This window comes from Fulmarus glacialis, unplaced genomic scaffold (genome assembly GCF_000690835.1).
Source record: "Fulmarus glacialis isolate BGI_N327 unplaced genomic scaffold, ASM69083v1 scaffold6175, whole genome shotgun sequence".
Lineage (NCBI taxonomy): Eukaryota > Metazoa > Chordata > Aves > Procellariiformes > Procellariidae > Fulmarus > Fulmarus glacialis.
In genome coordinates this window covers 1-27,384 of record NW_009212245.1, presented here as the reverse complement: position 1 = coordinate 27,384, position 27,384 = coordinate 1, and the positions used below count along the sequence as shown (strand labels likewise).

General features: G+C 36.7%; 1 protein-coding gene across 1 annotated transcript; it reads right to left on the bottom strand.

Moving 5' to 3' along the window:
• Positions 1-8,827: 8,827 nt before the first annotated feature.
• Positions 8,828-25,547, bottom strand: RPAP3 (RNA polymerase II associated protein 3). Its single transcript, XM_009577804.1, has 16 exons — positions 25,391-25,547; positions 24,651-24,791; positions 24,038-24,160; positions 22,704-22,831; positions 21,979-22,100; positions 21,539-21,609; positions 20,992-21,123; positions 19,453-19,580; positions 17,651-17,772; positions 17,160-17,230; positions 16,907-17,023; positions 14,630-14,841; positions 13,173-13,368; positions 12,413-12,510; positions 10,966-11,066; positions 8,828-9,322 (listed from the first exon to the last, which is right to left on the bottom strand). The coding sequence occupies exons 1-16, from the start codon at positions 25,541-25,543 to the stop codon at positions 9,228-9,230; spliced, it is 2,010 nt and encodes a 669-aa protein (XP_009576099.1). The 5' UTR covers positions 25,544-25,547; the 3' UTR covers positions 8,828-9,227.
• Between the last annotated feature and the right edge of the window lie 1,837 nt (positions 25,548-27,384).

Sequence of the window (27,384 nt, the reverse complement as noted above, 5' to 3'; positions counted from 1 at the left end):
AAGAGTGCAGTACAGCACAGACCCTGGACTCCAGGTGAGCAGACTGCTGCTTGTTCAGGGAATTGGTAGGTGGGATCCTGTGGGGCAGCTCTGAAAGATACTCAGGAGAGCTGGCAAGCCTTTAAGGACAGTATCCTGGCAGAGCTCCAGTGCAGAAAGGCAGCATATAGGCAGTGGAAGAAGGGATAGGCTAAAAAAGAGAGCAATTATGGGAAAGAACGTAGTTATTGGAAATATTAATTCTCTTTTCTCTAGGGAAAAGAGTACTTATAAAAATCTAGAAAGACACATAAAGTTGTCACATATCAGCCTATCTTCAGGCAGAATTATCTGAAAAATATTTCCTGAGGGAAATCAAGTTCTCTCTAAATGTCTCAAGTCATAGATGACGTATGGGAGCTCTTCTAATAATTCTTAGCCTGAGACACTGGGGTGGCAAACCCAGAATGCTTTCAATAAAAACAAAAAACCAACAAACTATCAACATTTGCAAGTTAGCTCTTTGAGAAAGGTTTTATAGTTTGCAGGGTGACACAGCCATTTGCTGTTGAAAGAGAGACCTTCTGCGATGGTGTCTTTTCAATTTTCCACATGACTTTCAAACTAATCAAACGTGCTTTGCTCTTTCAGGAACATAAGAGTTAGAGGAGGAAAAGCCTAAGCAGAAGGATAAAACAGCACAGCTATATCTTACCAATAAAGTTGAAAACAAATTCCAAATCTTGAATTTACGGGACAACTAATTTCTAGGAAGGAACTTGCCTGAGGCGTGGGGCTATGCACAAAAGTGGGGCAATTCATTATAATCATGGAAGATAATGATGGAAGGGCTTGATCTTGTCACTCACTTCATCACCTGGTCTCCCTTCTTTTCCCAAGCACTGATTAGTCCAAGTGTCCCTGCGGTCTGTAATAAAGCCATACCTAGCACTGCTCCTGTAGGCTGTATAATGCAGCTGTTTTTTCCCCCCGAGATTCAGAGGCATATGGGCATCTAATTGTCACTTGTGTCTTTGGCAACCTCCCAACAGATGTTCATCAGTTTGGAAACAGCCATTTTGTTAAGTTCTGAAATTTGTCAGTGTGCAGTACTGTACCTGGGGAAATCCTGTACACAGGGAGGTCAAATACATTGAGGCGCCTGAAAATGCTGTTTTGGTCTATTATTCTGATTTAATTCAACCCATTTAAAATGTCCCTCTTGCTCTGACAAACGCATGGGCTATATTCAGCCAGGAACTGGCAATGACAGAGAGCACAGGCAGGCTGAGGGATGGCAAAGTATCAGCCTAGAGGGTGGAAAGGGAATGAAGATTAGCACAAGCTCTGTTTTACACATTAGGCAACTGGGAATGATAAACAAACTTCCTTTATCAAGCTCTAAGGCTTGAGAGTCTTAAGATGAAGAGCCCTATATTGTTACCCCAGGTACCTGAACAGGAACAAACAAGACCCCTAGTCAGACTCTGAACACAGCAGCTGATCCCTATAATGTTATTTTGCATTGGCATTACTGCAGTTGGAGAAAGAAGCCTTATGAAATGACTTGAGGCTGGAGGTCTGGCGGTGTGGTGCAGTGGCTTCCTGATTCTATCAGCGCAAACCAGGTAGGAATAGAGCTGAAGACTCTCTGGGTGTTTTATATACAGCACATGGGTATCATGATCAAGCCAAATTTCTTCTTTGCTTCTGAACCAGCAGAGCTGTTCTGACAAAATCTGATAATGGGAACACTGACCGCAGGAATCTGTCCTTAGTACAGCCAGCTTCACATAAACCCAGTATGTGACAGGCAAAAGCATGAAAGGACAAAGACAAGGACAAAATTCTGAGAGGAAAGCTAGCTGAAGTTACTAAAAACAGACCTAGGGCTCAAAAAGGGCTAGTGGCGTTTGTTCAGTTCCTAGCTTCTCCAAGTCTCATGTTAAAAATATTCATTAATGTTTAGATTTTACTGAAGTGGAGAGAAATGTTGAAAACACTGAATATTGAAACTCTTAAAAAATACGCTGATTTTGAGTCCTGTGAAACGGAAATTCATGTCTCCTACTCTTCACCCACCAGTCACTGAGTTCCTGTATTACACTGGGAACAAGCTGGCACTCACACTGGTAAAACGCATCCTCTTCTGCATCCCAGATGACATGATGTGTCAGCTGATGGCCCTGTCTCCATCACAGCCCAGACAGATGTACCATCTCTCATCCCTCTCAGCTGGGCTTCCCACTCCCCTTCAGGGAAAAATCATCAAGTCAGCTCAGACCACCCACTGAAAGGGTTTTACTGCAAAAAGGGAAGTCTTTCCTCAGCCTCTCCAGGCATTCAGTCCCACATCTCTAACAGTGGGGAGACTATGCTAGACGTTGTCTATTTAGATTGCAAACCCCTGGAGGGAGGACTTACTCTGTGCCACCACAAGCCAGTGACCACAAGCCACTGGTACGAGTCCTCGTACAAGACCCACAGGGCATTTGCCTCACCCGGGGCTCTGTGAAAGCCAGGAAGACAACCAGAAAGCAGAGCCCCAGGGACTACCAGGGCTCTGTACTTCAAACCACGCAACACAGGTACAGTTTGAACAAAGCAGGCAAACAGTTAATCAAGCTGCAAAGCATTTGTTTTATCCAGATATCATCTTTGAAATTTAAGACAGAAATGAAGTAGAGGTTGCTCCTCAGCTCCTCAAAAAGGCTCCAGCCACGTAGGACCCCACTTGCTGTTGTCTGTACTCATTTTCAGTCAGCATCAAGTCAGTCGCAGCAGTATTTTAAGTGCAACCGGGTGTGGGATGCAGGACAAGGGCTCTCAAGGTCAGATCAAGCCAAAGCTTGACAGTTGCAAACCACTGCAAAGAGTGAAGCTACTTCTCTCTCTTACTTTAATTTTCAAGTCCAGGGATGATAAAAATTTAAACAAAGATGATGTTCTCCTTAAGCTCAATTAATGCTTGCAGATTTTTGGGTGAGATATGACAGCTTTACCAATCAATTATACAAGCTTATCTATACAAGAATGAAACATGAAGCAGAAGAAAATCTCAGAGATCTGGCAAATTCTTAAGCATTTCTTTCATGTCCGTCCTTTGTTACAGATTGTACGGAAAAATATTCCCTAAAATGTTTTTACCCATCCGTTGAAAACACACAGACATTTTCACTTAAATACTGCACTTAATAATTTGTAACTGTGTAACAGCCTTCCTAATTTTCACAATCACCAGAACCCAATCACAAAATGCAAAGAAATCTTAACACCAAGGACAGAATTGGACTCCTCAAGGCTCATGTGCTACATGGTGTTACACGCAGCGGCATACAGCAGTAGCTCATTACTTCTTATTTCAACAATCTGAACTTCAGGCTATTTTAGAAAAAGTTGGCAGCATTTCCACTTCCCAATGAAGACTCTGGAGTACACTTTTCTGAAGTCAGCAAAGTGTTCCTGATTTTTCTAAAAGTGATAGCAATTCATTATAAACCAAGTTCAAGCACTGCTTGTCAAACTGAGTACTCAGCCTGGTGTAGCCAGAAAGACACCAGATTTCAACTTAAGGAGTCAGATACTATTCTCCCATCACAATCAGAGCCAAGCAAATTAACCATTTAATCCTCCTCTCCTTTTTGGTGATAGTCGTACAGACTGCTGATTCTTTAGGGAGAAAGCTGCCTCCGAGTATATGCCTTTGCAACCTGAAGTACAAGCAGTCATTCCTGTAATACATATAAAAGCAAAAAATCTGGGGGTTTTGTTTGGTTTTTGTTTCTTTGGGTTTTTTTGCGGGTTTCCTCACTTAGACTCTGATCTGCTGCTCAGCTCATTGTGGCAGACCTGTCCAAGTATGAAGCCACAAAATAAGACTTTAAATTAATAGTTTATGGATCAGGACAAGGAAGACTTTCGTATACTCAGTTGTTGGTTAACGTAATCAGTATTTGTGCCTAATGGTACATTTCTTAATTTAAAACCCAGGACTTACTTGGTATGAAGGAACAAGGAACCAAATTTATCTAATACCCCGTCACCTTAAACTTTATTAATGGAACAACTGTCAGAAGAGAGACTGGAAAGTCTGAAGTTTGAAGATGAAGTCTGGAAAGCAAACACTACTTCCTGCTACTATTAAGAAAGCAAAAGATTCCAGTGTATCCAACCACAACTGAACTCAGCAACCACTTGAACAGGAAGCAAGGAGAGAAAAAAAGAAAAAAAAAATTCCCTTGGTTTCTATGCTGTACTTGCTTTAGTTTATAAAGTCAGACATTAGAGTAGATTATTCCTACAAAATGGAGCCTGAAGAAGCAGATCTGTTGGAAGGAGCCTTCAGAAACAAAGAGTCTTGAGCAGAAATTTTCAGAAAACTAAAAGGAGCCTTCAAATGACACTTTTAGAGGCTGAGCTGCTTGCAACTAATGACAGAGGAGGGAAGGCAATGGAGAATACAATGTTTTGAACCTGATGGAAAACAGAAAGGGCACATTGAAAAGGAAGACTGAAATTCAGAGAGAGGGAATCGGCACATGGTGACAGATGTAATGAGAAAGATCTGATACAAATGGTTTATGTGAAATAGTACAAAGAAAAAGGAACAGACAGATGCATAAAACCCACACAACTTCACTGCTGCAATCAGGCTGAACTACATACTTAAGAAATGCGACAACAGTGCAAAATAGAATTTCACCTTTTATTCCAAAAGTTGTATCTTCCCTAAGTCTAACCAGCAAAGCAGATAAGGTCAGATTAATCACTAATGCAATTCCAGGTCATTTGGCAGACTTACACCTGCCAATACTAAATGAAGACTAGATTCAAACTTAGGATGCGTTCCTGAGAGGTCAGGCTAGTTTCCTGCTCTCTCAAGGATAATCAATAACAAAGGATTTTGCAGGGTAATTTTGTCCTTTGAATAACACAACCCTTAGAAATACACCTTAAGGAAGTTATGAAAGCATTACAGAAAGGCAGCGGTGATACAATGCAGTTTAGAACACCATTGGCTCTGTAAGATCCAAGAAAGAAAAATATAGTGTAATTGACAGCTGCTATGAAAGAAAAGCTACAGGGTGAATCTCACCTTGGGGGAAATGAGAGTCAACAAACATGCAGCCCTACACTTTTATCAAGGCCCTTCTTGCTGCTCCTAGAAAAGCACTAATTTACTGAAAGAAAAAAGAAAAAACCTAGTGGTAGAAGACTGGCACAGCCTCCTTGGCTTACATTTGCCATCAGATGGGACATAGGTGGAGGAGAGAAAAGAGAATGTATATTTAATGCTCTAAATTTTTAGTTTCTAATACTGACAGTAGAGCAATCTCAAGCTGCCTAGACATCACAGCACCTAAACACAACTTTGAAAGCTTCATGCACTTAGTCTTCCCTCTACTTTTCCTCTGTTCTAACACTGCTCTGTAAGGTTTCATGAGAGGAAAATCTAAGGGTGGAAAAGGGTACAAGAGACCTGGCAGTTCCCAAATAAATGATATCATGATAACAAGCTCAAATTATACCAATGGAAAGAAAGGATAGCAAGTGTAAAAAGGGACCAACCTGACCAACAAAGAGCTCTTCAACGATCTCAGAAGAGAAAAGCATGTAAGTAATGGAAACGAGGACAGATTATTTAAGAATTATTAAGTAGGAGCAACAAGAGAACACAGGGACCCTATCAGAACCAAAAGAGAAAAACAAAATAACCAGCAAGTTGGCAAGAATAAGAGATTGCTCTGTAAGTGCACCTGCATTAAAAGAAAAAAAAAAAAAAACAAGAGAACTGTTAGTTATGCAAGATGGAAGAAAAACAACTGATGACATTAGAAACAAACTGTTCAATGGATTTTTTCACTGCAGTATTCCCTAGTGATGGCAACTACAAGCAACTGTATTCACATCATTGACAAAGAAAGATCTCTCCCTAGTAAAAGAAAAGAATGGGTTAGAAGGTAAGTTTCCTGAAGTTCGATGTTCACCGGTTCTCTGGGCCCCAAAGACTTCTTTATAAGATATGTTAAAAATTGGTATGTTAATCTTATATTAATATGATATGTTAACTAGTAGCCTCAAAAACAGTAATAGTAGTTATATTTGAGAATTGGCAAGCTGAAACGCCCATTTTTAAACAGGAAGAAACAGGGAAGAAGAGAAGCAGCAAAAACTTTTTGACCAGAATCAAAATCATGAATTTTTAATTCTAAAAAATACCTTGGAACAAGTACTCAAACTATACTCATTTATGCTTTCCACAGTAAGTGACACAAGTCAGCCAAGAACAAGTTATGTTAAAATCCCTTCTTCCACAGTAGTGTAATGAAAAAGCAGTAGAAGTAGTAATCTTTATCTTGACATCTATCACAGGACATTCTTATAAGCAAGACAAACACAGCTCACATGAAACCGTTACTGTATGAATGCAGAGCTAGCTACAGTTATCAGAAAGGAAAAAAATAAAATTAAAAAAAAAGTCTACTGTTAAAACAGAAAGATGTAAGGATGTTCTGCAGAAGTGTATCCTAGGATCAGTTCCATCGATATTCTAACCACCTAGATGATGAAATCAATAGACAATATGGAGTTTGAGTGTCTCCCATATCTACCGGAGGACAATATGCAAATTAAAAAGTTATCTTGACAAGTTAAGAAGTCATCTAGAAAAATATAACATTTAATACTGGTAGGTAAAGTAATCATTCAAAACTCAAGTCTGAATCAGTCACTGCAGCAAACATGACCTTAGATTTTTGACACCTTGAATGCCATAACATAGCAAAGGGCTATAAAGTATTCCACAGTTTAATTGCCTCACACTATTTACCTTAGACTTTTTTCCCCTGACACAATAGGGATAGAACCATTGAGAGGGTGTCGGATTCAAAAAAAAAAACAAAAAATCCCCTTCTCTCCCCAGAAAGAATTCTTGACTTACTTCAGATCTATGAATTTTCTCCATGTTTCATGAAACTCTTCAATTCAGAGGTCTGGCAATCTCCAACAGTTTAGAAGGGAAAAACACTGCCATCTCCTGGAGCAAGTAAAGCTAGCAGTTCTCTGAATGCCTGCATTCTGCTCTCCATCTTGCATTGTTTTCCATGCACTGAAAAGTAACCTCAGGAACTTAGCAAGTCACCATCAGATGTTACATTTAGAAATAAAAGCAAAAGGCTACAGTAGCGTACCACTTGCAAGATAAAACTTCGTGGCCTAAGTTCAGTAGCAACATGAATCAGGTCCACCCATCCACCCCACCAAATTCTACAGGCTTGAACAGCTTCCTTTCAAATCAGCCCTCCTTTACCATGTACAAATCCTGAACAGAAATCTCCGTAAAAGCAGGAGTGAGACCAGAAACCAAACATAGCAGTTTATTCTCATTAAAAGCATAGCTGACTGGATGAAGTGGAGTTGTATGTGACTCTTGGCCTGCAGTTTTCAAATCCTTCCGCTATCATCTTGCTTTTACTGTCAAGGATCCGTATTACAATCATCTGTTTTCATCCAACAGCCTTCAAGAAGCAGCTTCTGAGAATGTACCAAACGTTCTGTTATTATAACCTAGTCAGGCATACACCTCTGCTCCACACTGAAGAGCTCATAACAGTCCATAAGAAGGTATGCTGTATCTACAAAGATGTATAAAATTACTTCGGTAACTAATGCCCCCCTCTTCTACTAGTTACAGCAGTATCCCTGATACGTTATCAGAAGTGCTTTACAACAAGGGGAAGAAATAGCCAGTTATCAAGTAACTTGGGACACACCTAGTAGTAACAGATCATATTGTAGGTAAGCTGCTAGCAGTGTTATATAAAGGCTCTTCCATTTCCCCAATAACACTGGCTATTCTCCTAGCGCTCAGTTCCAGGGCTAATTGGAAGCTACCTTAGGGATCTAGTACTCCATTCATGTCAGTTGCTACCCAGCCCAAGGATGTAGCTCAGTTACATTTCTTTTTTAACCAGATTATACCTGAACCAGAACATTACACAGCTGCAAATGTTTTAAAATTAGTTTTCTAATACTGGCTACATATAAGGTAACATTCATACCTTTTCCTATTAAACCATCTTGGAAGTTTGAAGTCTTTTTGAATGCTATAGCTGTTTAATCGTTCCTCTGAAAAAGAGCCCAACTACCAAAACAAAAGCATTAATGTCAGAAAGCTTCCATAGTCAGAGAAGCATCAGTAAAGCACAAAGGCTGAATCAGGATGAAAGCAAACTGACAGAATATTAGTATCAGCAGGATGAAAGAGACAGCAGTCAAGCCTAGAGACACAGGCAAATTTTTAGATGCCACTACTTGGATACTACAGTTAAGTCTTACAGTATACTTGACAAGTGCTGTTATTTCCTTCTTCTGGTCACATGAACTGTATGAATAGTGTATTATGCCTAAAGCTATTTCTTATCTCATCTAAGAATTTCAGGTGATTTCATGCCTTTCTCTTCTTCATACTGGAAAGGTATTCTGCTTAGCTTCCTGAGGCTTCTTAAGGGCTTTACCTGGTTAGGAACAACGGACCCAAAAGATAAGTTTCATCAGATTACTTTACAAGTACTCTCCAAATAAGGCAAAAAGTGTTTTTCCTATACTTTTAGTTTAATTCTACAGTGTTTGACTTCCTTCTATTCTGCAATTACAGTTGAGATTCACAGGAGTACCTCAGCTGTCAATGCTAAAACTCAGCTTTTGGGTAAAGTCAAGTAAAGAATTCTGGAATTTTTTGGCTATCATACCTCAGGTTCGCTTTGCACATTGCATGTTCTGATGTTGTGTATCCTTACAGAAGAATGATTTAGGCACCTTAATTAAAAAGAAAATCCTTAAAAATTTAGTATCTTCAATTCAACATTCAGTTTATTTTCTAAAATAAAAAACATGCACATTTGTAATATACACCATTTGATTCTTACCAAAGACATGTTTATAAATATTTCTTTTCTTTTTAATAAAGATCTTTATCTACAGTACAAATCCTGAATGCCAATCTGCCCAATTTTTTGGGGGGCAGATTCCACTGAAGACAATGCAGATCTATATTGTTTCAGGTGCTAGAAAGCAAATGTACCTGCAGAACTAGATAATTATCTCTTCAGGCACTTGCCATTTGGCTAAATCAAGTTTAAGAGTTCCATTACTTATACAAAAGCAACAAAATTCCAGTCTTTATAGGCTTCTTCAGCTGATTTCCACATGAAAGAAGTACGGAAACAGAAATTTACACGTCAGTCATCTCACTGAGAGAAAATGCCGTATTTCTTCTCCAATTCTTCAACAGAAGTATCTTTCAATCCCATGTGGTTCATGTGATTGAACAACACCTGTGTAACTGTAAAAGAGAATCCCAACACAAACCGTTATTTCTGTGATTCACACTCTTAAGGTAAATTAGTCCAACTCTTTCCTCAGTGACAGTAAGGGTTGGATTATATAGCTGAAATACGAGCAAATTTTTAGAACTACTGAGAGGATGGGAAAAAAGTAGCAAAGGGAAGCTCTCACTTTGTTTTGATGTCCACAAGCTGCCTAACAACATTTCCTTAAACAGGTATATAATCCTGACAACATAAAAAGACAGCTTTTATTTTGTTTACTATCTTGGCATTATGCCATTAAGTGCAAAAGATAAACATTAATGCCAGATCACAGATAAAGCTTACATCAGGTTAAAGGCGTGAATGCAATTCATAAGTGAAATTTACTTGCGCTTCAGTAAGTCCAACAAGCAACCTTATTTTAAGAAGATTCACATATCAAAATTTTGAAAGTTTTAGTGAAACTCAGCTGTAGAAAGTAAATTTGACATTGCTTGGTCCCAGAGAAATGTTTTGCTTTTAAGTGTCTCACTGTTACATAGTGTCATGGTTTAACCTGGCAGGCAGCCAAATACCACACAGCCGCTCACTCACTCCCCCTACCCCTGTGGAATGGGGAGAGAATCGGAAGGGTGAGAGTGAGAAAAACTCGTGGGTTGAGATTAATACAGTTTAATAGAACAGAAAAAGGAAAATAATAATAATAATGATGATAGAATATACAAAATGAGTGATGCACAATGCAATTGCTCACTACCCGCGCTGACCGATAACCAAGTAGCAATCGGTACTTCCTGGATCACGCCTACCATTCATATACTGAGCATGACGTCACATGGTATGGAATACCCCATTAGCCAGCTGGGCTGGCTGTCCTGATGATGTTCCCTCCCATCTTGTTGTGTACCTAGCTCAGTCAGTAGGCATGGGAGCTGTCCTTGGACTAGGAGGGTACTTAGCAACAACTGAAAACATCAGTGTATCAACTTTCTCCTCATACTAAACCCAAAACACAGCACAAGGAAGAAATTTAACCCTATCCCAGCCGAAACCAGGACACATAGTCTGTCTGGTGTGCTAAATAAAGAAAATGTCTGAGACAAAGAACACTTTTATAAACCATGAACTCAAGCCAATGTCAACCTGAATTGCAAACTAATCTAAGTGATGCCTTTAGAACAGGACAGAGACAAACAGGCTGAGTGGTTTAGAGACATTTGCACTCTTTTTGCCAACAGTGAAGTCAGAATTGCCAAGAAATGGTCGTAAATTGTGGAAAATGTCTAATCTGGATACTTTGCATGTCAGTTATAAGATTTCATACAAATTCATAAATTTGTAACATTACCAGCTACAAACTGAAATGCTACTGAAGCTTACTTTATCAGAGTAAAATGCAGTGGTATTACTCATAAAAACAAAAGCATTTAGCTGTAGTTTTCAAGTCTTAACAATTAATAAGGAATCAAAAGACTAAGAAAAATTACATGACATTCATATTAACTTCCAAAAAAATCAAAAAGCTAGACAACTAACTAACCTTAACTGATTATTACATGGAATAAACAACAAGAATAGCACTAAATTTTACGTATTTCTTGCTAGATTCTAGACTATCACAAACTAAGTTTAAAAAGATGCTACTGAATTTACTTACTTTTTTTCTCTGAGCCTGACATAAACATTACTGCCATATCAAATCTTTTTAATTCAGATAGCCTCTGGAGGATTTCAAGGATGAGCGATGGCTCCTCTTTCCTGAAAAAGATTATTAGAAATATAAAAATAACTACTGTTGATTAGAAAGATTCAGTAGCCGCAAGCAATATTAAAGACTTCACGAACAAGAAATTAAATGACCAATGGAACTCCCTTCTCTGTCTCTCTCACATTCCCTGCCTTTCTCACCTTTCCTGTTCATTCTTCCACCCATGAAGCAAAAAGTGAACATCCAGAAATCTTTATGCAATATCCTTCTGATACAGAGCAAGAGTGAAGAAATATAACAACCTAGATTGATGCAAACTGACTGCTGTTCATGTACAGAATAGCTTTGTATGATTTAATGCTTACACCTTGCCGTAACTTCACCATTTTTGTACACATCGAGGTGTGTGAGGGGAAGTAGCACCTGTGGCCATAGGAATGCTCAGCAAAAAGCACTACACTACAGTTGCCATCATTTTTATCCATACAGAAAATTCCTAGATTGTGTGTGTGTTACATTCTTCAGGTCAACAGTAAACAGGCACTGTCTTTGTTACAAATACTAACAACAAATAGTATTTTTCTTTTATAACTTGTCCTGTCTCCCTCCAGAAGAAATGCCTTTTACCTTACTGCAAACAATTTCAACTTCCTAGCCTTTACATGTCATACCACCAAATGTAGGACCCACATGATGGATATTTACTTTCAAAGACAAAAAGGGAAAGGCTAACATTTGTTTTTCTCCAAAACACCCTAAAACATTCTGAGTGTGTGCTCTCAGGCAGAGTAATTCAGAGAAGCAGCACACTGCCTCTGACTGGCAAAATGAACTTTAAAACTCAAATGGTAGCATGGATAGAAATTTCAAAAATAATTGTCAGGTCCTGTCTTATGAGACTTTCTAGCTCCAATACACATTTACTACTGGCTACTGTAAAATGCTAGCAGGTAATGAAAAATAAAAGTCGGAATGCATCACAATAAGCATTACACAAAAATGAAACCCTCTGTATTTCTCCACTTCAGAAAGTTAATATAGAAAGCTAATATCATGCAATTATATGTGATAACAGAATATACACAGTAATATGAACAAAAATTATTTCATACAGTCTAATATTCAGTTTCTGATGCTATTTAGCAGAACTGAATTAAACAACATACAGTAAAACATATTTATTTCTTTACCTCTTTTCTATCTGATTTTTCAAGATATGTGTAATTTCTTAAGAAGGAACAATTGAATCATTCCAATTATTGCATCATGCTCACGTAATGCTGCATGCTGGAAATAATTTTTCAAGGCCAAGGGTGGAGCTAGGGAGGAAAAAAAACCCCAACAAACAAAAACCAGAATAGCAATAAGCAATGTAAAACAAAGGAGTTAAACTTACTCAATGTAGAAATCATGTAGAATTTTCAGTATCTGGTTAAACAAGTCTGGATCTAAGGACTTCTGGAACAGTTTTGGATAAAGCGAAGGCTCTATTTGCTTTGGAAAAATTAAAAGTGTTATTTTTAAGCAAAAAAATACAGTTGAGTTTTGAGAATTAGAAATGAGTTTTTAGGATGTCTTGGACAATGCTGAAGTGCATGAAAGAAGAAAGTGCATGCAAAAAAGAAAACCAAATCACTTGCACAGTTTGAGCTAGGGAGGTAATTTTGGGGTTTTTTATTTGGGGTTTTTTGTGATGGTGATTGCTAACTTTTTTTTAAAGGGTTCTAAGCAATTTTTTTCCTTAATATATATAAGCAGAAGTACACATTAAGTAGACTGATGTGTTTCTAGCATTTCTTCAGTTTAAAGAGGTAAGAATGTTGCTATGTCTAATTACCCTAGAAGCATTCATTTGAAAAATTAGAATTTAACATGGTTACTAATGTTTTTAAGTGTTTAGAGAATCAGGGCCTATGTTTTAAAGAAGAGACAGATTATGCAGAGACTGCACTCGAAGTGAGGCAAGTGAAAAGTCAGGCACAAAAGAAATACTCAAATGTGGATCAAGCTACTTAGTATTATGAGAACGCAATTAAAGAAAGGGACTATTGTACATGGTTAAAGACACTCTAAACATAGCTACCTTTTCCACCTAAGTTTGTGCTGTTTCTTCAATGTCAGTTTAAGAAACTGTCTGTCAATACTACGTGTCATACCTTCAGGTACAAGTACATATTTTCCGGGCAGTCTTTCAACTTCCTGAAGTCAGACTCAAGCTGGAAAGAATTTGCAGGAATGGTGGGGACTGGAGAAGCAGATCTAAATGACCTTTTGATTTCTTTTTCTCTCTGTTTGTTCACAGGTAAGGATGGATGCAACACTGACGAAGTTCCTTTCACACTAGCAGGAAGCCTGCAGAGAGATTTTGAAACACATAATCAAGAAAACATTTAAGGAAATCCTACACTTAGACTTAACTGGCAATCTTTTAATTCCTTAAAAATCTAAAATATTATCAAATTTTTTTTAAAGTAACGTATTTTAGTGCAAGCAGGTATCTAAAAAAACCCTTCAAATTATGGAAACTTTATACTTGATTCACCTTTTCTAAAAAAAAAAAAAAACCCAAACAAAAAAAAAAACACCAAACAAACCACCAAACCACCATGACATCTGCAAATACTTAGAAATATACTCAGCCTTTCTCTACTTTGTTTCTGGAAACAACTGCATTTTGCGGTACAGATTTCTACTGTACACAGCTGCAAAAAAATATTACATTTTCCACAATTTCACGATGCAAAACAGTAACGATGTCAAATGAACAAACTATTTTCAACACTGATTACAGTGGAGCTATTTTTTGTCCTATAATTTGTCAGTTAAGTCCATTTATTTTTCAGAAGTTATAAAATGGTTAAGAAATACACTTTTTTCTTCAACACTTCACAGTAAATCCATCTGACTGAGCTGGAAAGGGTGTGTGTGTGATGGTGTTTCTCACAGAAATTCTTCAGTCAGAATTCCATAAAAAGTATTTACTATTAACACAATGAGATGATGCCAATGCATACAGAGCTCTCCTAAGCAGACAACAAGTAGAGTTTCAACACTTAGCAGGGATAAAGTTAGGATAGTGGCTTCTATACTTCAGCATGGTTTCAGCCAGACAGGTTTTGAGTTTTCCTAGCTAACGCAGTGGAACATGGGAACTGTGAGGAAGCCTGAAGTTACTGGCTGCCTGCTCAGCAGAGGAAAAAGTGGTAACGCTCTCATCTGCTCCTTTTTTCTCACACAAGTGGTATGCAAAGAATGTTTGAACTCTGCTCAGAATCTGCTCTAAAATATTACAAACAAAGATCACAGTTAGGGAAGATGAAGTGCACAAGGAAGACAGTATGGCATACAGGAAAATATTATGAATTTCTTTATATTTGAAATGTAAAACCAGACTAGTTTTCCATCTGACACTAGAGAGATCATACTTGTCCCAACCACTACATGATCAAAGAGGCAGATGTGCAAGAACTGCAGTTTCTTTCAATATTTTCTTTTTAATTCAAATTCTCCACAATATGTTTGATACCTCATCACATGTAGTAATCTCAAAATAAAGATTACATTTCAACTACATTTACCTTTCAAAAAGAGGATCAGAATTTTTTATACTTACTGTAATGGTGATGTATCGCTGACTTCTTCTATTTTCAAGTGCTTTGCTTTTGGAATGTCCATTGTAGTCAACTGATCATCCTGATCTAGATTCTCTGTTGTTTCAACACTCATTGAATTCCTCCAGTTACTGACTAAAGAAGTAGTGCTTGGCAAATCACTATTTGGTGTGTCATCATCAATTTCTTCAATGGCTATTCTTCGCAAAGGCTTCTAAACAGAACACATATGTCATGTGTGTAGCCTCAACATCAGTGTATATACAGGCCCCAGATAAACAGCTGTGTTTAATATTAAATAATCTCATGATAACCAGTTTCATCTGTGGTGGTGCACATGGAAGATACTTTCAAAAAAGGAAACTTCATGATATTCTACGGGAAGCCTCATATGTTCATTTTATTGCTTCACCCTCATAAACCAGTATATCCTTACCCTAGAGGATCTCAGAATCTGCATTCTGTTTTCCCAGTAACAAAAAAAAAAAAAAAAAGATTAGTTTGCTTTCTCTTCCCTATTAAGGTTGAATGGGCAAGGACTGCCATATATTTTGACCAATGACCTGGTCAAGCTTTGTAATTTAGCTGAACAAGTTAAGTATCCAGCAACACAGGCCTTGACCCTCAACTTAAAATTCTGAGATAATAAATATTTGTAACTCAGCCCTGCTGGTTGACAAAGTTAACATACATCGTAAAGTAATTAAATCCACCACTAGAGGACATGCTAACTAAAATGCTTCAGCCTGTTTAATCTCTGCATGATCACCATTATTTTTGACCATCACCTAGCACCACCTTCACAGGTCTTACAAGGAAGCACCATTTACAGGGGGAAAAAAAAATAAAGAAAAAAAATTCATCACCTTTTACTTTGGAATTTCATTTGCTGAACATGAACACAGTGTACATTGCTCTAGAAATACAGATGCAAATACACACATTTAAACACACTCAACAATTTAGACTTCTAGAAATGGCAGATTTCTTTATCCAACTCTAACACAATTCCATCATAAGTCTTCACAGCAGTTTGCAAACTGCTTTAAATCATGCCCAAAAAACCTGTCTTGTTGGTGTATTGACAGACAATACACGGTTTGCTTTGACAATATACCACCTCATCATTGTGCTAAGACTGGAAGGATGCCTGATGGATATGAAACAAAATTACAGTTCTCCTTGCAATCCTTGGACAGTACTAAAAGAACAGATGCTCAATCTGTACTTTTTCTACCTTAACACAATAAGAAGGAAAAAACCCAAATCAACCTAGTATCTCCACTTAATTTAGCAGCCAAATTTAAAACCGAATATAATTGTCCATAGTATTTCAGCTACTTCACAACAAATCCATTTAGGTTTCTAAAAATATTGTTATCTAATTATAGATAGCATATAATACTTACCCCCGCCCCAAAAAAAGGATCAAAATAATCACACATTTTCTGCTAAAACTATCCATCTGAATTATATATTTAATCGAGGTAAACAAACATTTTAAAATCATCAAGAGCAGAACACTACAGTACTCCATACACAGTGTGAGCACGGTTGGTATTTACACAACTTACTGCTGAATGTATAAAGATTAAATGTACTAAAAGGGGAAGCCTGATACATAAAGAAAGCCGGTATTACTCTCTGTGTTATTGTATTTTGTCATATGTAACTCATTAATCTGACTATAACCACCGACAATTCATAGTCCAAAACTATTGCTTCTTGAAAACCAATACCCAGCTATTCTACAGTTTATGTGGATGAAAATGCAGGCTCAAGGCTCTCGCAGTAGCTCTAGGTGACAGCAGCATATGACATGGGTAGGCAACATGCCTTGTTACCACTACAGCTGCTATAGAAACTGTAAAACAGCAGATGAAAAGAAGGGAATTTTACCCAGCACTTTCTCAAGTCTGCAAACGTGGAGACGCAACTGCCTCCCCTCTGCTCTCAACTGCAATGTTAGCTATGGATCCAGGAGAAGGTTGTGGGGTTGCCTCCCCATGTAATATTATAGATATACACATACACCATGCGTTTCCTGTGTGTGGTACTGTAGGCTGAATGCTTACATCATGGCTACTGTTACACACACATGGAAATGCTGAAGTTATGTTCTTGAAAAATATCAAGAGTAAATCTGTAAATTTTGGGCTTTCCACAGGAAAGATGTATCTATCAGGAGTTAGTCTACATAAATAAGCAAGAAGTGGATTTTAACTTTAAGCTCTGCTTTTCCCATCATTATAGAAAGCAACTCACAAAAAACAACTTACTGTTGATTTCACGTGTAATGGATTATGAATCAGTTTCACTATATTTTTTATTTCCGTTTCTTTTATCAATACTGCAGGATATTCTTGATGAGTCCACTGTTCTTTCTCAGCCAATTCCTGAAAAAAATGGTAAGTTGTCCAAAACATCAGAAGTTTGAGGAATAATTATAAGATATTTTAAAAGTTACACAATAAAGAATGAAAACGTTCTATTACTATAGGCTTACAAAAAAAAAGTCACAAGTATACATACATTCCTTATTTTAGTGAGTTCATTTATTGCTTGTTTATTTCCAGGTTCCAACTTCAGAACAGCTTCAAAATCTGAGTGGAGAAACAACATACGAAAACTGTAGACATTTCAAGTTACAAAGTACCCCTGGCAAATTTTTAAACCTTCTGTTTTCTTTTCACAGCTCTAAAATAATTAAAGGCAGGTAAGTCATTGTAATGTTTATATCATGACCTAGTTTTAAGCACATTTTTCAAACTATTTCTTACTACTTATCATAAGCAACAATAGTTGTAATTTCACACAAAACTGTCTTCCAATCATGTGGCTACCAACACAAAAGGCTTTATATTTATTCAATGAAATACAACCAAACCCCACCATTTTTAACTTTTGCACTGATAACTCTATTAGTCAGCAATTGATTTAATTGCTATTAGGAGATTAAAAAAATCAGGATGTCCTTATACTCACCTCTTACCTATCACACTTAGGCTAATTCAAAGTCTTACCTTGCATAGCTTCTTTTAGCTTTCCAAGAGCAACTCTGGCAGCTCCTCTTCTGGCAAAGGCTTTAGAATAGGAGGCATCCAAGAGCAGAGCTTGTGTACAGTCATTTTCTGCCTCTTCATATCTCAGCAGAAGAGAAGTAGAAAATTAATAATCAGTTTTAAAAGAGGTGGTTTCAACTGAAAAGACAGAGCTACCCAAAACAATTAAAATATGAAGACAGACCTTAATTACCTATATACATATAAATACATACCACCAAGCTAAAATGTACAATAAAAGTAAACACATAAAATATGACTTCCCAGCACCTTGACATTTCAGCCAAATCTTTTGGTATCTCATGACACACTACTGACTCTCTTTTTATCATCACAGAGAAACTCACTTCCTCTGTGAAAATTAATACTTAAAGCCTGTCAGACCAGAGTCCACTTTTAACATTAAATAGCCTTAAAATGAAAGTCAGCATCATAGCTGTGTACTTCTGAAAAACAGAAATACCATTACAAGCAAACAAAGAAAAGACAGGAGAAGCAAGCATACATGAGAATAAATTTCTCTACATCTGAGTTTCTGTGACTTGTCCTTAACTATTTCAAATGAGAAGTCAGTATATCCTTGCATTAAAGTAATTTGCTTCATTGTAAGATCAAGTTTCCTCATCCCAGTTATATTTAGTTATATGAGATCATGATTCTACTATGTGCATATTAAAGCATTTTCATTCATTCTTCTTCTCCTCCTTCAATCTATTATTAAATTTATGGCAACAGGTTGTTCTTTTTTTTTTCAGTTCTTACCAGTTCTAGAGGTTTATAAGAATACCAATAAGCTTCTGTTTCATTTTATGTTTGGGTCCTCTTTGAAATGTAAAGAGCCATGATACTCTGATTTATCATATAGAATCGATTTTCTTGCTTGGTCACTCAATTAAAGTATCACTTCCTCTGATTCTCTGAGAATGTTATTTGCATTATGATGTCGCCTATGGCTTCAGTACTAAATTACAAATGTTGTGTCAGAAATACTACCTGTGCAACCTATTTTACAATCTCATAATTTGAGATCAACGTATTGTCTCTACAGATACCCAGACACATCGTGTTAGAACGGATGACCAACATAACGCTCAGCTCTCTGCTTCTCACGCTACCAGTTTAAAAGGTTTAAACTACCACACCATCAGCGAATCAAAAAAAAATCTGGACTTCAAAAATGGTCATATGGAATTTCTCTCATTTGCTAGAAAGCATGCATTTCTTACTGTTACTGGATTATTTGTATAAAGCTTAATTAAAAATAAACTAACTACACATACATGTCTCCATTAGTGGAGTTAAAGAAAAATATTTTAAAAGATGACGATTTCCAGAAAAAGCTTCTATCCACTCCCTTTAAAGTCAGAAGTTATAATCCACTTCTTTTTACAGTGCAACATTTAGTAGCTGACCGGGTTTTATAGTCAAAAAAGACATAAAGCTTTGGGCAGGTCCTTTGAGAAAGGTGAATATCTAGAATTTTACACACAAGAAAGAATGAAAATCGAACTTTAGAAACTACAATTTCATACTGATGCTATTTTCTTCTCTCAGAACTTCTTTCTCATGAAATTCTTTGTAAGATCACACATACTGAGTTGTTTTCTCTCCCTTACTCCCATGTTTTCAACATGATTTATTCTATACTGAACACTAGAATTAGGAGTGACAGTAACTGAGCTTGAGTGAAAGTCCACTGGATCATTCCTCCGTCTAGTTCACAGCAAAGAAAGACACAGTATAGCATATGCAATTCTACTTACTTTTCAATCTTTAGATAGGCCATGGCTCTGTTAGCTGGCAGAAGCGCATTGGTGCCATCTGCTGCTATACCACGGGTGTAACATTCTATTGCAGCCTCATACTTTCCTTCTTTGAAATAACCATTACCCTGTAATATTTAGGTTAGAAAACAAGAGCGCTGAGAAAGATCTAGTGCCATGAGTTTTTCTTATCCTTTTTAGTAGACAGGGTCGCAATATCAAGAAGGTGGATCACAAAGAACACCCACATCAGAGCAGACATTTATGGCATATTTCTTCATATCTAAGCTTGGAGGCGTACCACAAAAAAAAGAAAAAAAATCTTAATTTTTTCTAGTACTTCAAGGATTAAAAAAGAATTGCTACACGCACAGTTTAAGTGCAGACTTATAAGTCTGTAACTTGTGATTTTTCTTTACTCTTGATGTGCAGGATAAGCCACCCGGTACCTCCTGAACTTAAACACAAGCCGAACCTTTACAATTCCCCTTTCAAGATGACTTTCTGCGCTGCACAAATCCTTCTTTACCCTGCTACATCCATGAAACTGTTATCCTCAAATATTACTTGGGCCCGAATGTTGCTGTTATTTTCTAATTAATGCTCCATAAAACAAAATTACATTACTTTTTTGTTTGTTTCCAAGAGACTAAAGTAATCTTTTGCTTCTCAGCACTAACATAAAGCCATGTGTTATCCGCTACTACTCTACTCATTGGCAAAAAAGCGAAGGCCACAGTTCAGACTTGACAGGATCCATGTTGCCAGGAACAGGCATACAGTGCATCAACTCTGCTGCCAATAAAGTATTGCACTAGACCAAAAATTCTTTTCTGTGGCCTCTTCAAACTGTTGTTCCTTTTACCTACTTTATGTATGCTTTCATTCTTTTCCTATTAATTACCTCCTACAACCAGTATAGGAAACCTGAATATTGATAAAAAGTCAGAAGTTAAATAGCTAGGTAAGAGAACAGAAAGAAAATGATGGTTTAGTTGATAATGTTATTTCTTAATTGCAACAGTGGGGAGAGGGAGAAATCAATAAGCCTACCGTGAGTCAAGACCATGTATCCAGAAATACATTTTTATTGTCATTGTTGCTTGCTCTCCCTGAAGTCCTTTTTATAACTACTTTTCACCATGTAACCAGAAGTTTGGAAACACAAGAAATAGTCCACAACTCTACTTGGACAAGCAGGGGTCAAGATATATATAATACTGGAGAAACGGGATCTTTGTAAAATATAGTTCGAGTTTTACTTATCTTACTACATATTTGAAATTTATCATGTACAATTTGGGTTGTAAAAGCTACCTTGTATAATTATTCCTCCAGAAGAGTCCAAACAGAACTCACTATCCCCCTCCACTCCCTTTAGAGCACAAAATGGGAAACAAGTAAGGTTGTATCAAGGACATTGCATTTATGAAGTTCAAGACATTATCAAGTTTAATTTACACATTCACATAGCTAATAACACAACACAACACTTTTCTTTGCTAGTTCTCTCCTGTTCCACCAGAACCTGTGACTTACCAGATCTTTTTCTGTAATAGCCTTCTGCTTGAGCTGCTGGTCTTCAATGCACTTCTTCTCTTCGTCTGTTAATTCTGGTCGGACTGCATCTTCAAACTCTTTCTGTTCTGAACTTTCTTTTGATGACAAAGCCTGCAAAGATGTAATTTTTTTCCTCAATAAGTATCTCCCCCACTTACACATTTTCGTAACATAAATTACAATAAATTCTAAACTTTTAAGATGCAAAAATCTGCCAAGCATTTTAACAGAAGTCCTTGTGTTGTAAGTTGAATGCAAATTGAAGAGATCATTCTAAACTGTTCTTGAAAATGTACTTCTATAAGGGACTGCAAGTCAGAATATTACTTGGTAAATAAAAGGTATGTAACTTCTGAAGCACAATGTAAAATGACTCATGGAACCTGTCTGTATGTATTTCTTCAATTACTGGAGACTTTGGGTCTTCATTCTGAAAATAAATTTTTCAATCACTTTCAAAACTATAGTTGAAGAGGTATAAGCACACTGTAATGACAGGTACGTTAGGACCTATTAATCTCATTACCTGATCAATTTTCTTCAGTTCATTTTTTGCTTCAAAGTTGTTTGCATCCAGCTCTAAAACTTTTTCATAATCTATCAGAAGATCAGAAAACAGTGTTTCAGGTAGGAACTACAGGCTAGTAACCAGAGTATAAAATAAGAGCATTCTTTTGAGATAACCCTTTTTTGTAGTTACCTAAGAAGCCTGAGATATTGCAAGGAACACATTATTCTAAGACATTTAAAGCTGAATTATTCTAGAACTACTAATACCTACAGCAATCATTTGGACTTCCTGCTTCAATTTTACCTTGCCAGAAGAACATGCAATATGGTATTTCATTTCTTTGTCTACAGGAAATTAAATTCCTACACCAAATAAGCAAATCACACAAGCTTTAATCAAGCAGATAGATGAACAGTTTGTATGTATTTTAAGGAAAGAATTTTAAAAAGACCCACCTTCTTTAGCACCTTGAAGATTTTTCAAAGCAAAGCGAGCAGCCCCTCTTCTGGCATAAGCCTTTGTGTAATTTTTATCTAAAGCAAGTGCTAAATTGCAGTCAGATTCTGCAACAGAAAACCTATCAAAAATATGAATGAGTTAGTTTGGACACATCTAGGCAACAAACCCCAAAACTTCAGTGATTCAGCTTACTCTCAAGCTTTACAGATTCTCTCTGAAGTGGAAATCTTACATGCTTCAGAAGGGCTATAGAACAAGTATTTAAACATCTCTAGATTCAGAATACATCAAAACAGGAAAGGAAAACAGAGGTCAACAATCTCTACTGCAACAGAAAGAATAACCAACTCCCCTGGACCCTTTCTTCCCCCAAAACAAATTAAAGCCTTAGAAATAGAGATCACTAAATCTGAAAGGCAAATTAGATAGTGAACTTTCTCCTTCTCTTTTTTCTTTTTTTGAAGGCTTACACTGTAACACAGAAGATAGTGAACTTCTAGCATGAAAGCAGAGGAAAAAAAGATGAGAGAGACTACCAGATTCCTTGTCCTGCTGATTCCTATTTTACTTTGAAAATGCAAAGCAGGTTGCAACAACAGTCTTTCATAGATTGTATCACAGCATGATAAATAATATAATCAATACTTAGAACCAGACAAAAAAATCTGAAGGTAGCATTTCAAAGAAGAAAGTATTACCGATTTAACAATACAAGTCTTACTTTTTCATTCTATAAAAAGCTGATGCTCTATTTGTAGGCAATACTGGATTGTATGGATCAGAATGCATCCCTCTAGTGTAGCATTTTATAGCTTCATCAAAGTTCCCTTGTTTAAAGTAGTTATTACCCTGTGAATAGAAAAAAGTCTTTCTAGCAAATTACTGTACATTGACAGACACATTACTAATTTTTGGTGAAAAAATTCCATTTGTATTTTAGAATGCTCAAATATTTTTGTTTAACATTTCTCACAAAATATTGCTTTACTGTGAAACATTTATTTTAACTAAAATATTCTAAGTATCCCATATTAAATATTTCTCATGATTTATGCAATATGGTTTTAATATATACTGATTTTCAATATCTATAGGTCATTTCCAGAAACTTCTAACAAGCACATCACATAGCTGCCTAAATTGCCATAGAGAATTACTGAAGTTTTGTTGAGTTTTTAGTAACTAGATTTGGCATCTTTGCTTTCCAAGGTAAATATTCTCGTTTCTACCTCCTTTGGGACACAACTTTTACCTCGTGTGCCCTCAACTGCTTCACTGCAGCCAAGATGATAATAGTCAAAGACATCTCAGTTTATCTGTGTAGACTGCAGATTATACATCAAGGAATTTCCACAGCAGCAGGGAAAGAACACAGATGTCACCCATGCAGACAATAAAAAAAAAAAACCCAAAGAAACTCTACTGAAGAAAAGTGCGGACTGACAGATGGTGTTAGGTGATTGTTCGTGAACAAAGAAGTTTCTCAGAACCACAGAAGTTGCTATACAATTTAGCCTATCTATCTCACATGGCAATGAAGCATGAGATAGGTCTTGCTGAATTCTACTTGCAAAAGAAGGTAAAACTGAACTAGTACCAACTTGCCATTACCAAGGCAACGAAGACACACAAGTTCACCCAACACTCCCAGATGTACTGGCCTCATAAAGAGACTAATCTTAAATTCTTAGGGATTTAGTTTGGGGCATTCAGATCTTGTGTTCACGTAAACACCCGTTTGATCCGTATGGCAATTCTATACAGCCATCCAACTTCTCAAAGCAAAAAACCACCAATACATTAATCATCGTAAGCATACATTAAGCAAGTCTGACAGGCTTTGCTGCAATCAGTGATGAGAAGAAACAGAAAATTCTCACTGCATTTCTATTTTGGAATAATGGGCAGGAAAACAGACAAAAGATTCCAAACAGGCAATTCTTCCACCAGAAGCGTGGTCTCAGTGGACAATCTTTTAAAAGAAACTACAAATGCTCCTATGTCTAAATTGCTGCTTTGCAAATAACAAATAACAAACATTTATAATGCTACAACCTTTTCCTTCTCTGCAAGAGCCTTTTCTGTATCTATACGAATTCCATCTTCTTCGGAGTCTGATTCTGGAGATACAGAATCATGAGTACTATCTTCTTTATCAAGTTCTTCAAGTATTTTATCCTGAAATCAGATAAAATAAACTATCACCTTTGTTACAATGTAACAATGCAAAATAGTACAAGTAAAACTTTAGGAGAATTAGTAGCGTGTTTTTAAAAATCTCTACAGCTAAAGTCCTCTTTACTAAGGAGTATTCCACACTTCAAAAGTGACAGATCTATCCTCTACTACTGCCAGCTGTGTTTAGTCTTACATTCTACTAGAATTATGACCTTTTAATAGACCTATTGTTAAACCATTTTTTTTCCTTAAAGTCAAATTCAATCTGCTGGATAAGATCACAGTCAATAGAAAACTCAAGGATTTCTCAATATTCCAGATTTTAAACACATAACCTTTTTGGGAGAAAGCTACTTTCTATGTTCATACAGTACCCAGCACAGTAAAATACTGACTTGTGGACTGAACTCTCAGCACTACAACAAAATCTTATTTAAAACAGAATCAACTGTGGACAAGACTCAGTTAAAAAGCAAATACTCTGACTCACCACATCAAGTTTTCCCCATGCTTCATAATCGTAAGACTTGATTTTGTTTTTCTTGTTTTCCTCCGTGGTTATCTTTGAAGGGACTTTACTTTTGCTTTTCTTCTTTTTCTTAAAAGCCTTGTTTCGAATTGGTGGCAAATTCTAAATTGAAATAAGTAATTTATTATAAAACAGATATGTGAAAGTCACTTGTATTGAAGAATCTATAGTACCTATATCTAGATATAGTGTTTATCTACTGGCTAATTTTATTTTAGAAATCCATCCAGCAAGCTGTTCTCAGGAACTCTACAAAACAACTAAGGACAGCAAGTATAAATCTTTCAATACATAATAATAGCAAATACTACATGTATAATAAAAAGTTAAGTTTTAGAAGACAACCCTCTGCAGAGTATCACTGAAGAATAACATCAATACATTAAAAGGCAGCAATAAATAAGTAATACTGATACTGCAGACAGAAATATTCTCCTAGATCTACCTGGAACTAATTAAAAATTTACTGGTCCCATCACCTCCAGATGCTACTGTCCCACAGCTCCCTTGGTGGAATAGTTTACAGATGAATCTTTGGTCTACTTCAGATGAGGAAGAAGTCAGCTGGCTTGGCTCACACCTCCTATTCCGGTATTTTAAGTCAACACATATAATTTTGCTGAAGCAAAAAGCAATTATTACAAACACTATCATATTATGAATAGCTGAGTTAATATTGACACTGGACTTGTGATTTTTACCTCTTCTGGGACACCACTCTGTTTCCTTAGTTCAGAATCCACTTCTTTAATATCTTTTTCCCAGCTCTCCAATTCTCTCATAAAATCCTGCAGCTCTTCAGCATTTTGCTTCATTTGCAGCTGTAGTTCTAGCGCTTTATTTGGTGCACTCATTGTAATCTGCCAAATTTCAAGGAAAAAACTTTCTAAAGAGAACTTGAAAGTACGTCTTGAAGGAAGCTAGCTACTTGAAAATGAAGAAGTCTGACTTACATGCAAGCCAGGCTTCTCAATAGCATAGTAGGAACATTAAATACTAATAGACTAAGAAGAAATACAATTTAAATGTCTTTGAAAAAATGAAAGGAAGCCATGACATTCAGATAAAACAAAGCATCTCATAATAAAGAACAAGTCATGCTTTCTTAACTAAGCATAAGGTAAAGGGCCCAACAAGTCAAAGAAAATCCTGAAAGCGGTAACAAGGTGATCTTAGTTTAAAGCAATTTCTGCAGTGTTTCCCAGACAACAGAATGTAGAAAACTTTAACATGTTAACATTTAAGTTTTAACTAAAAAAAAAAAACAATTAAGATATACATGCTGCCTTGTATCTGAACAGAAACAAGACATCTGACAAACCAACCCCCAAAAGCACTTTTGGCCCCTACAAGTAAGTCCGCTTCAATATGCACACATTTTTAGCACAGGAACAAGTGAACGTATAAGGTATTTTATTATGAAGTGTAGTGAATCACAAGTCCAGAATATTCTTTGAATGTACTCTTTGTACACATCTGCAGCCCTCCAAGTCCCTAAAATACTGTTTAAGAATTATTAATACTTAATAGTCTTCATAAATTTTGTTGTCTTAATTTTAGTGTCTTAACTGAGAGACATTTTATTATCACAGAAATATCAAGTCATGAATAAGAAGTAACCTTAAAAAAAAATTCTTGACTACAATTCAGAAAAAAACCCCGCATTTGTACAGTCCATAGCACAAAAAGCTGAAAGGATGAAGCAAACATATTTTGAAAACAATCATGATTAAGTAATTCATGATGAACTAAATACGAACTTAGACAAAGTTATGAATGGTTGATAACCTCTGGACTGAAAGCCTCAGCATCAGTTACAATCCTCACGTAAGGATAAATAAGCTATTTATAAAAATAGTACACACACAATTTTTAAGGGAGAAAAACGACTAGATTTTTTATTTATTTTTAACATCCAGTAAGACAATAACCTAATAGCATAGAAAAATAAAAAATCATGGGCCAAACGAAGCTAATGACTACTGCAATACAACATGCTGTCCATAATTATAGACAAAAGTCTCATAAAAGACAGAAAAAACACTGCATGATTACTAGTAATGCTACCAAAGCAGAAGTGTTTTTTTCATCCTCAGGAGTAAGCAGCGTAGATGCCTTGATGCAGCAATTGTGCTTCTCCCTAGTTACCTTCTATACATAGGTGGTAACACACTTACCCTTAGCAATATATTTTTCCTAAAATCTTCTAAATACTTGGTCAATTTGAAACTAATTGGAAAGAAACTTTAGGTGAAGCCAAAAAATGAGTATTTTTCATTGTATTTCCAATTCAGGTGGTTTTCATATTTTTTTTTTCACGTACAACTGTTGCCCCACACTGAACTGTCTCTGCAATATTCAGCCAATTCATTTCATGAAACCAGAGCACGGCCACACCAAATATTCCATACAGGCTAGCACACCCTGGCCAACGGTAGCTACAAGATGCTTCAAAAGGTGCAAGAAACTACACTGTGATCTGTTGAACTTTTCCTCATGTTACCACTGACTGAGGTACCATTCTCATACACGTGAAAATCTAACATTAGGCCTACCTGTTTGTTTTCTAGCATTCTAAAGCACCTTGCACAAGCGTGTAACGTAAGCCCGCTCCTGTTACCCACCCGCCTAACGCCGCTTGCCGCACACCGCTGAACAAGGGCCTTAACCCAGGCGCTGCCGGCGGGCTCTTTGC

Coding starts and splice junctions, on each gene's coding strand:
- RPAP3 (XM_009577804.1), bottom strand. CDS start 25,543: ATGAGTGCACCAAATAAAGCGCTAGAACTACAGCTGCAAATGAAGCAA. Junction 22,832..24,037: donor CTCTTGCAGAGAAGGAAAAG/GTTGTAGCATTA, acceptor TTCTATTCACAG/GGTAATAACTACTTTAAACA. Junction 13,369..14,629: donor AGCGATACATCACCATTACA/GTAAGTATAAAA, acceptor ATCTCTCTGCAG/GCTTCCTGCTAGTGTGAAAG.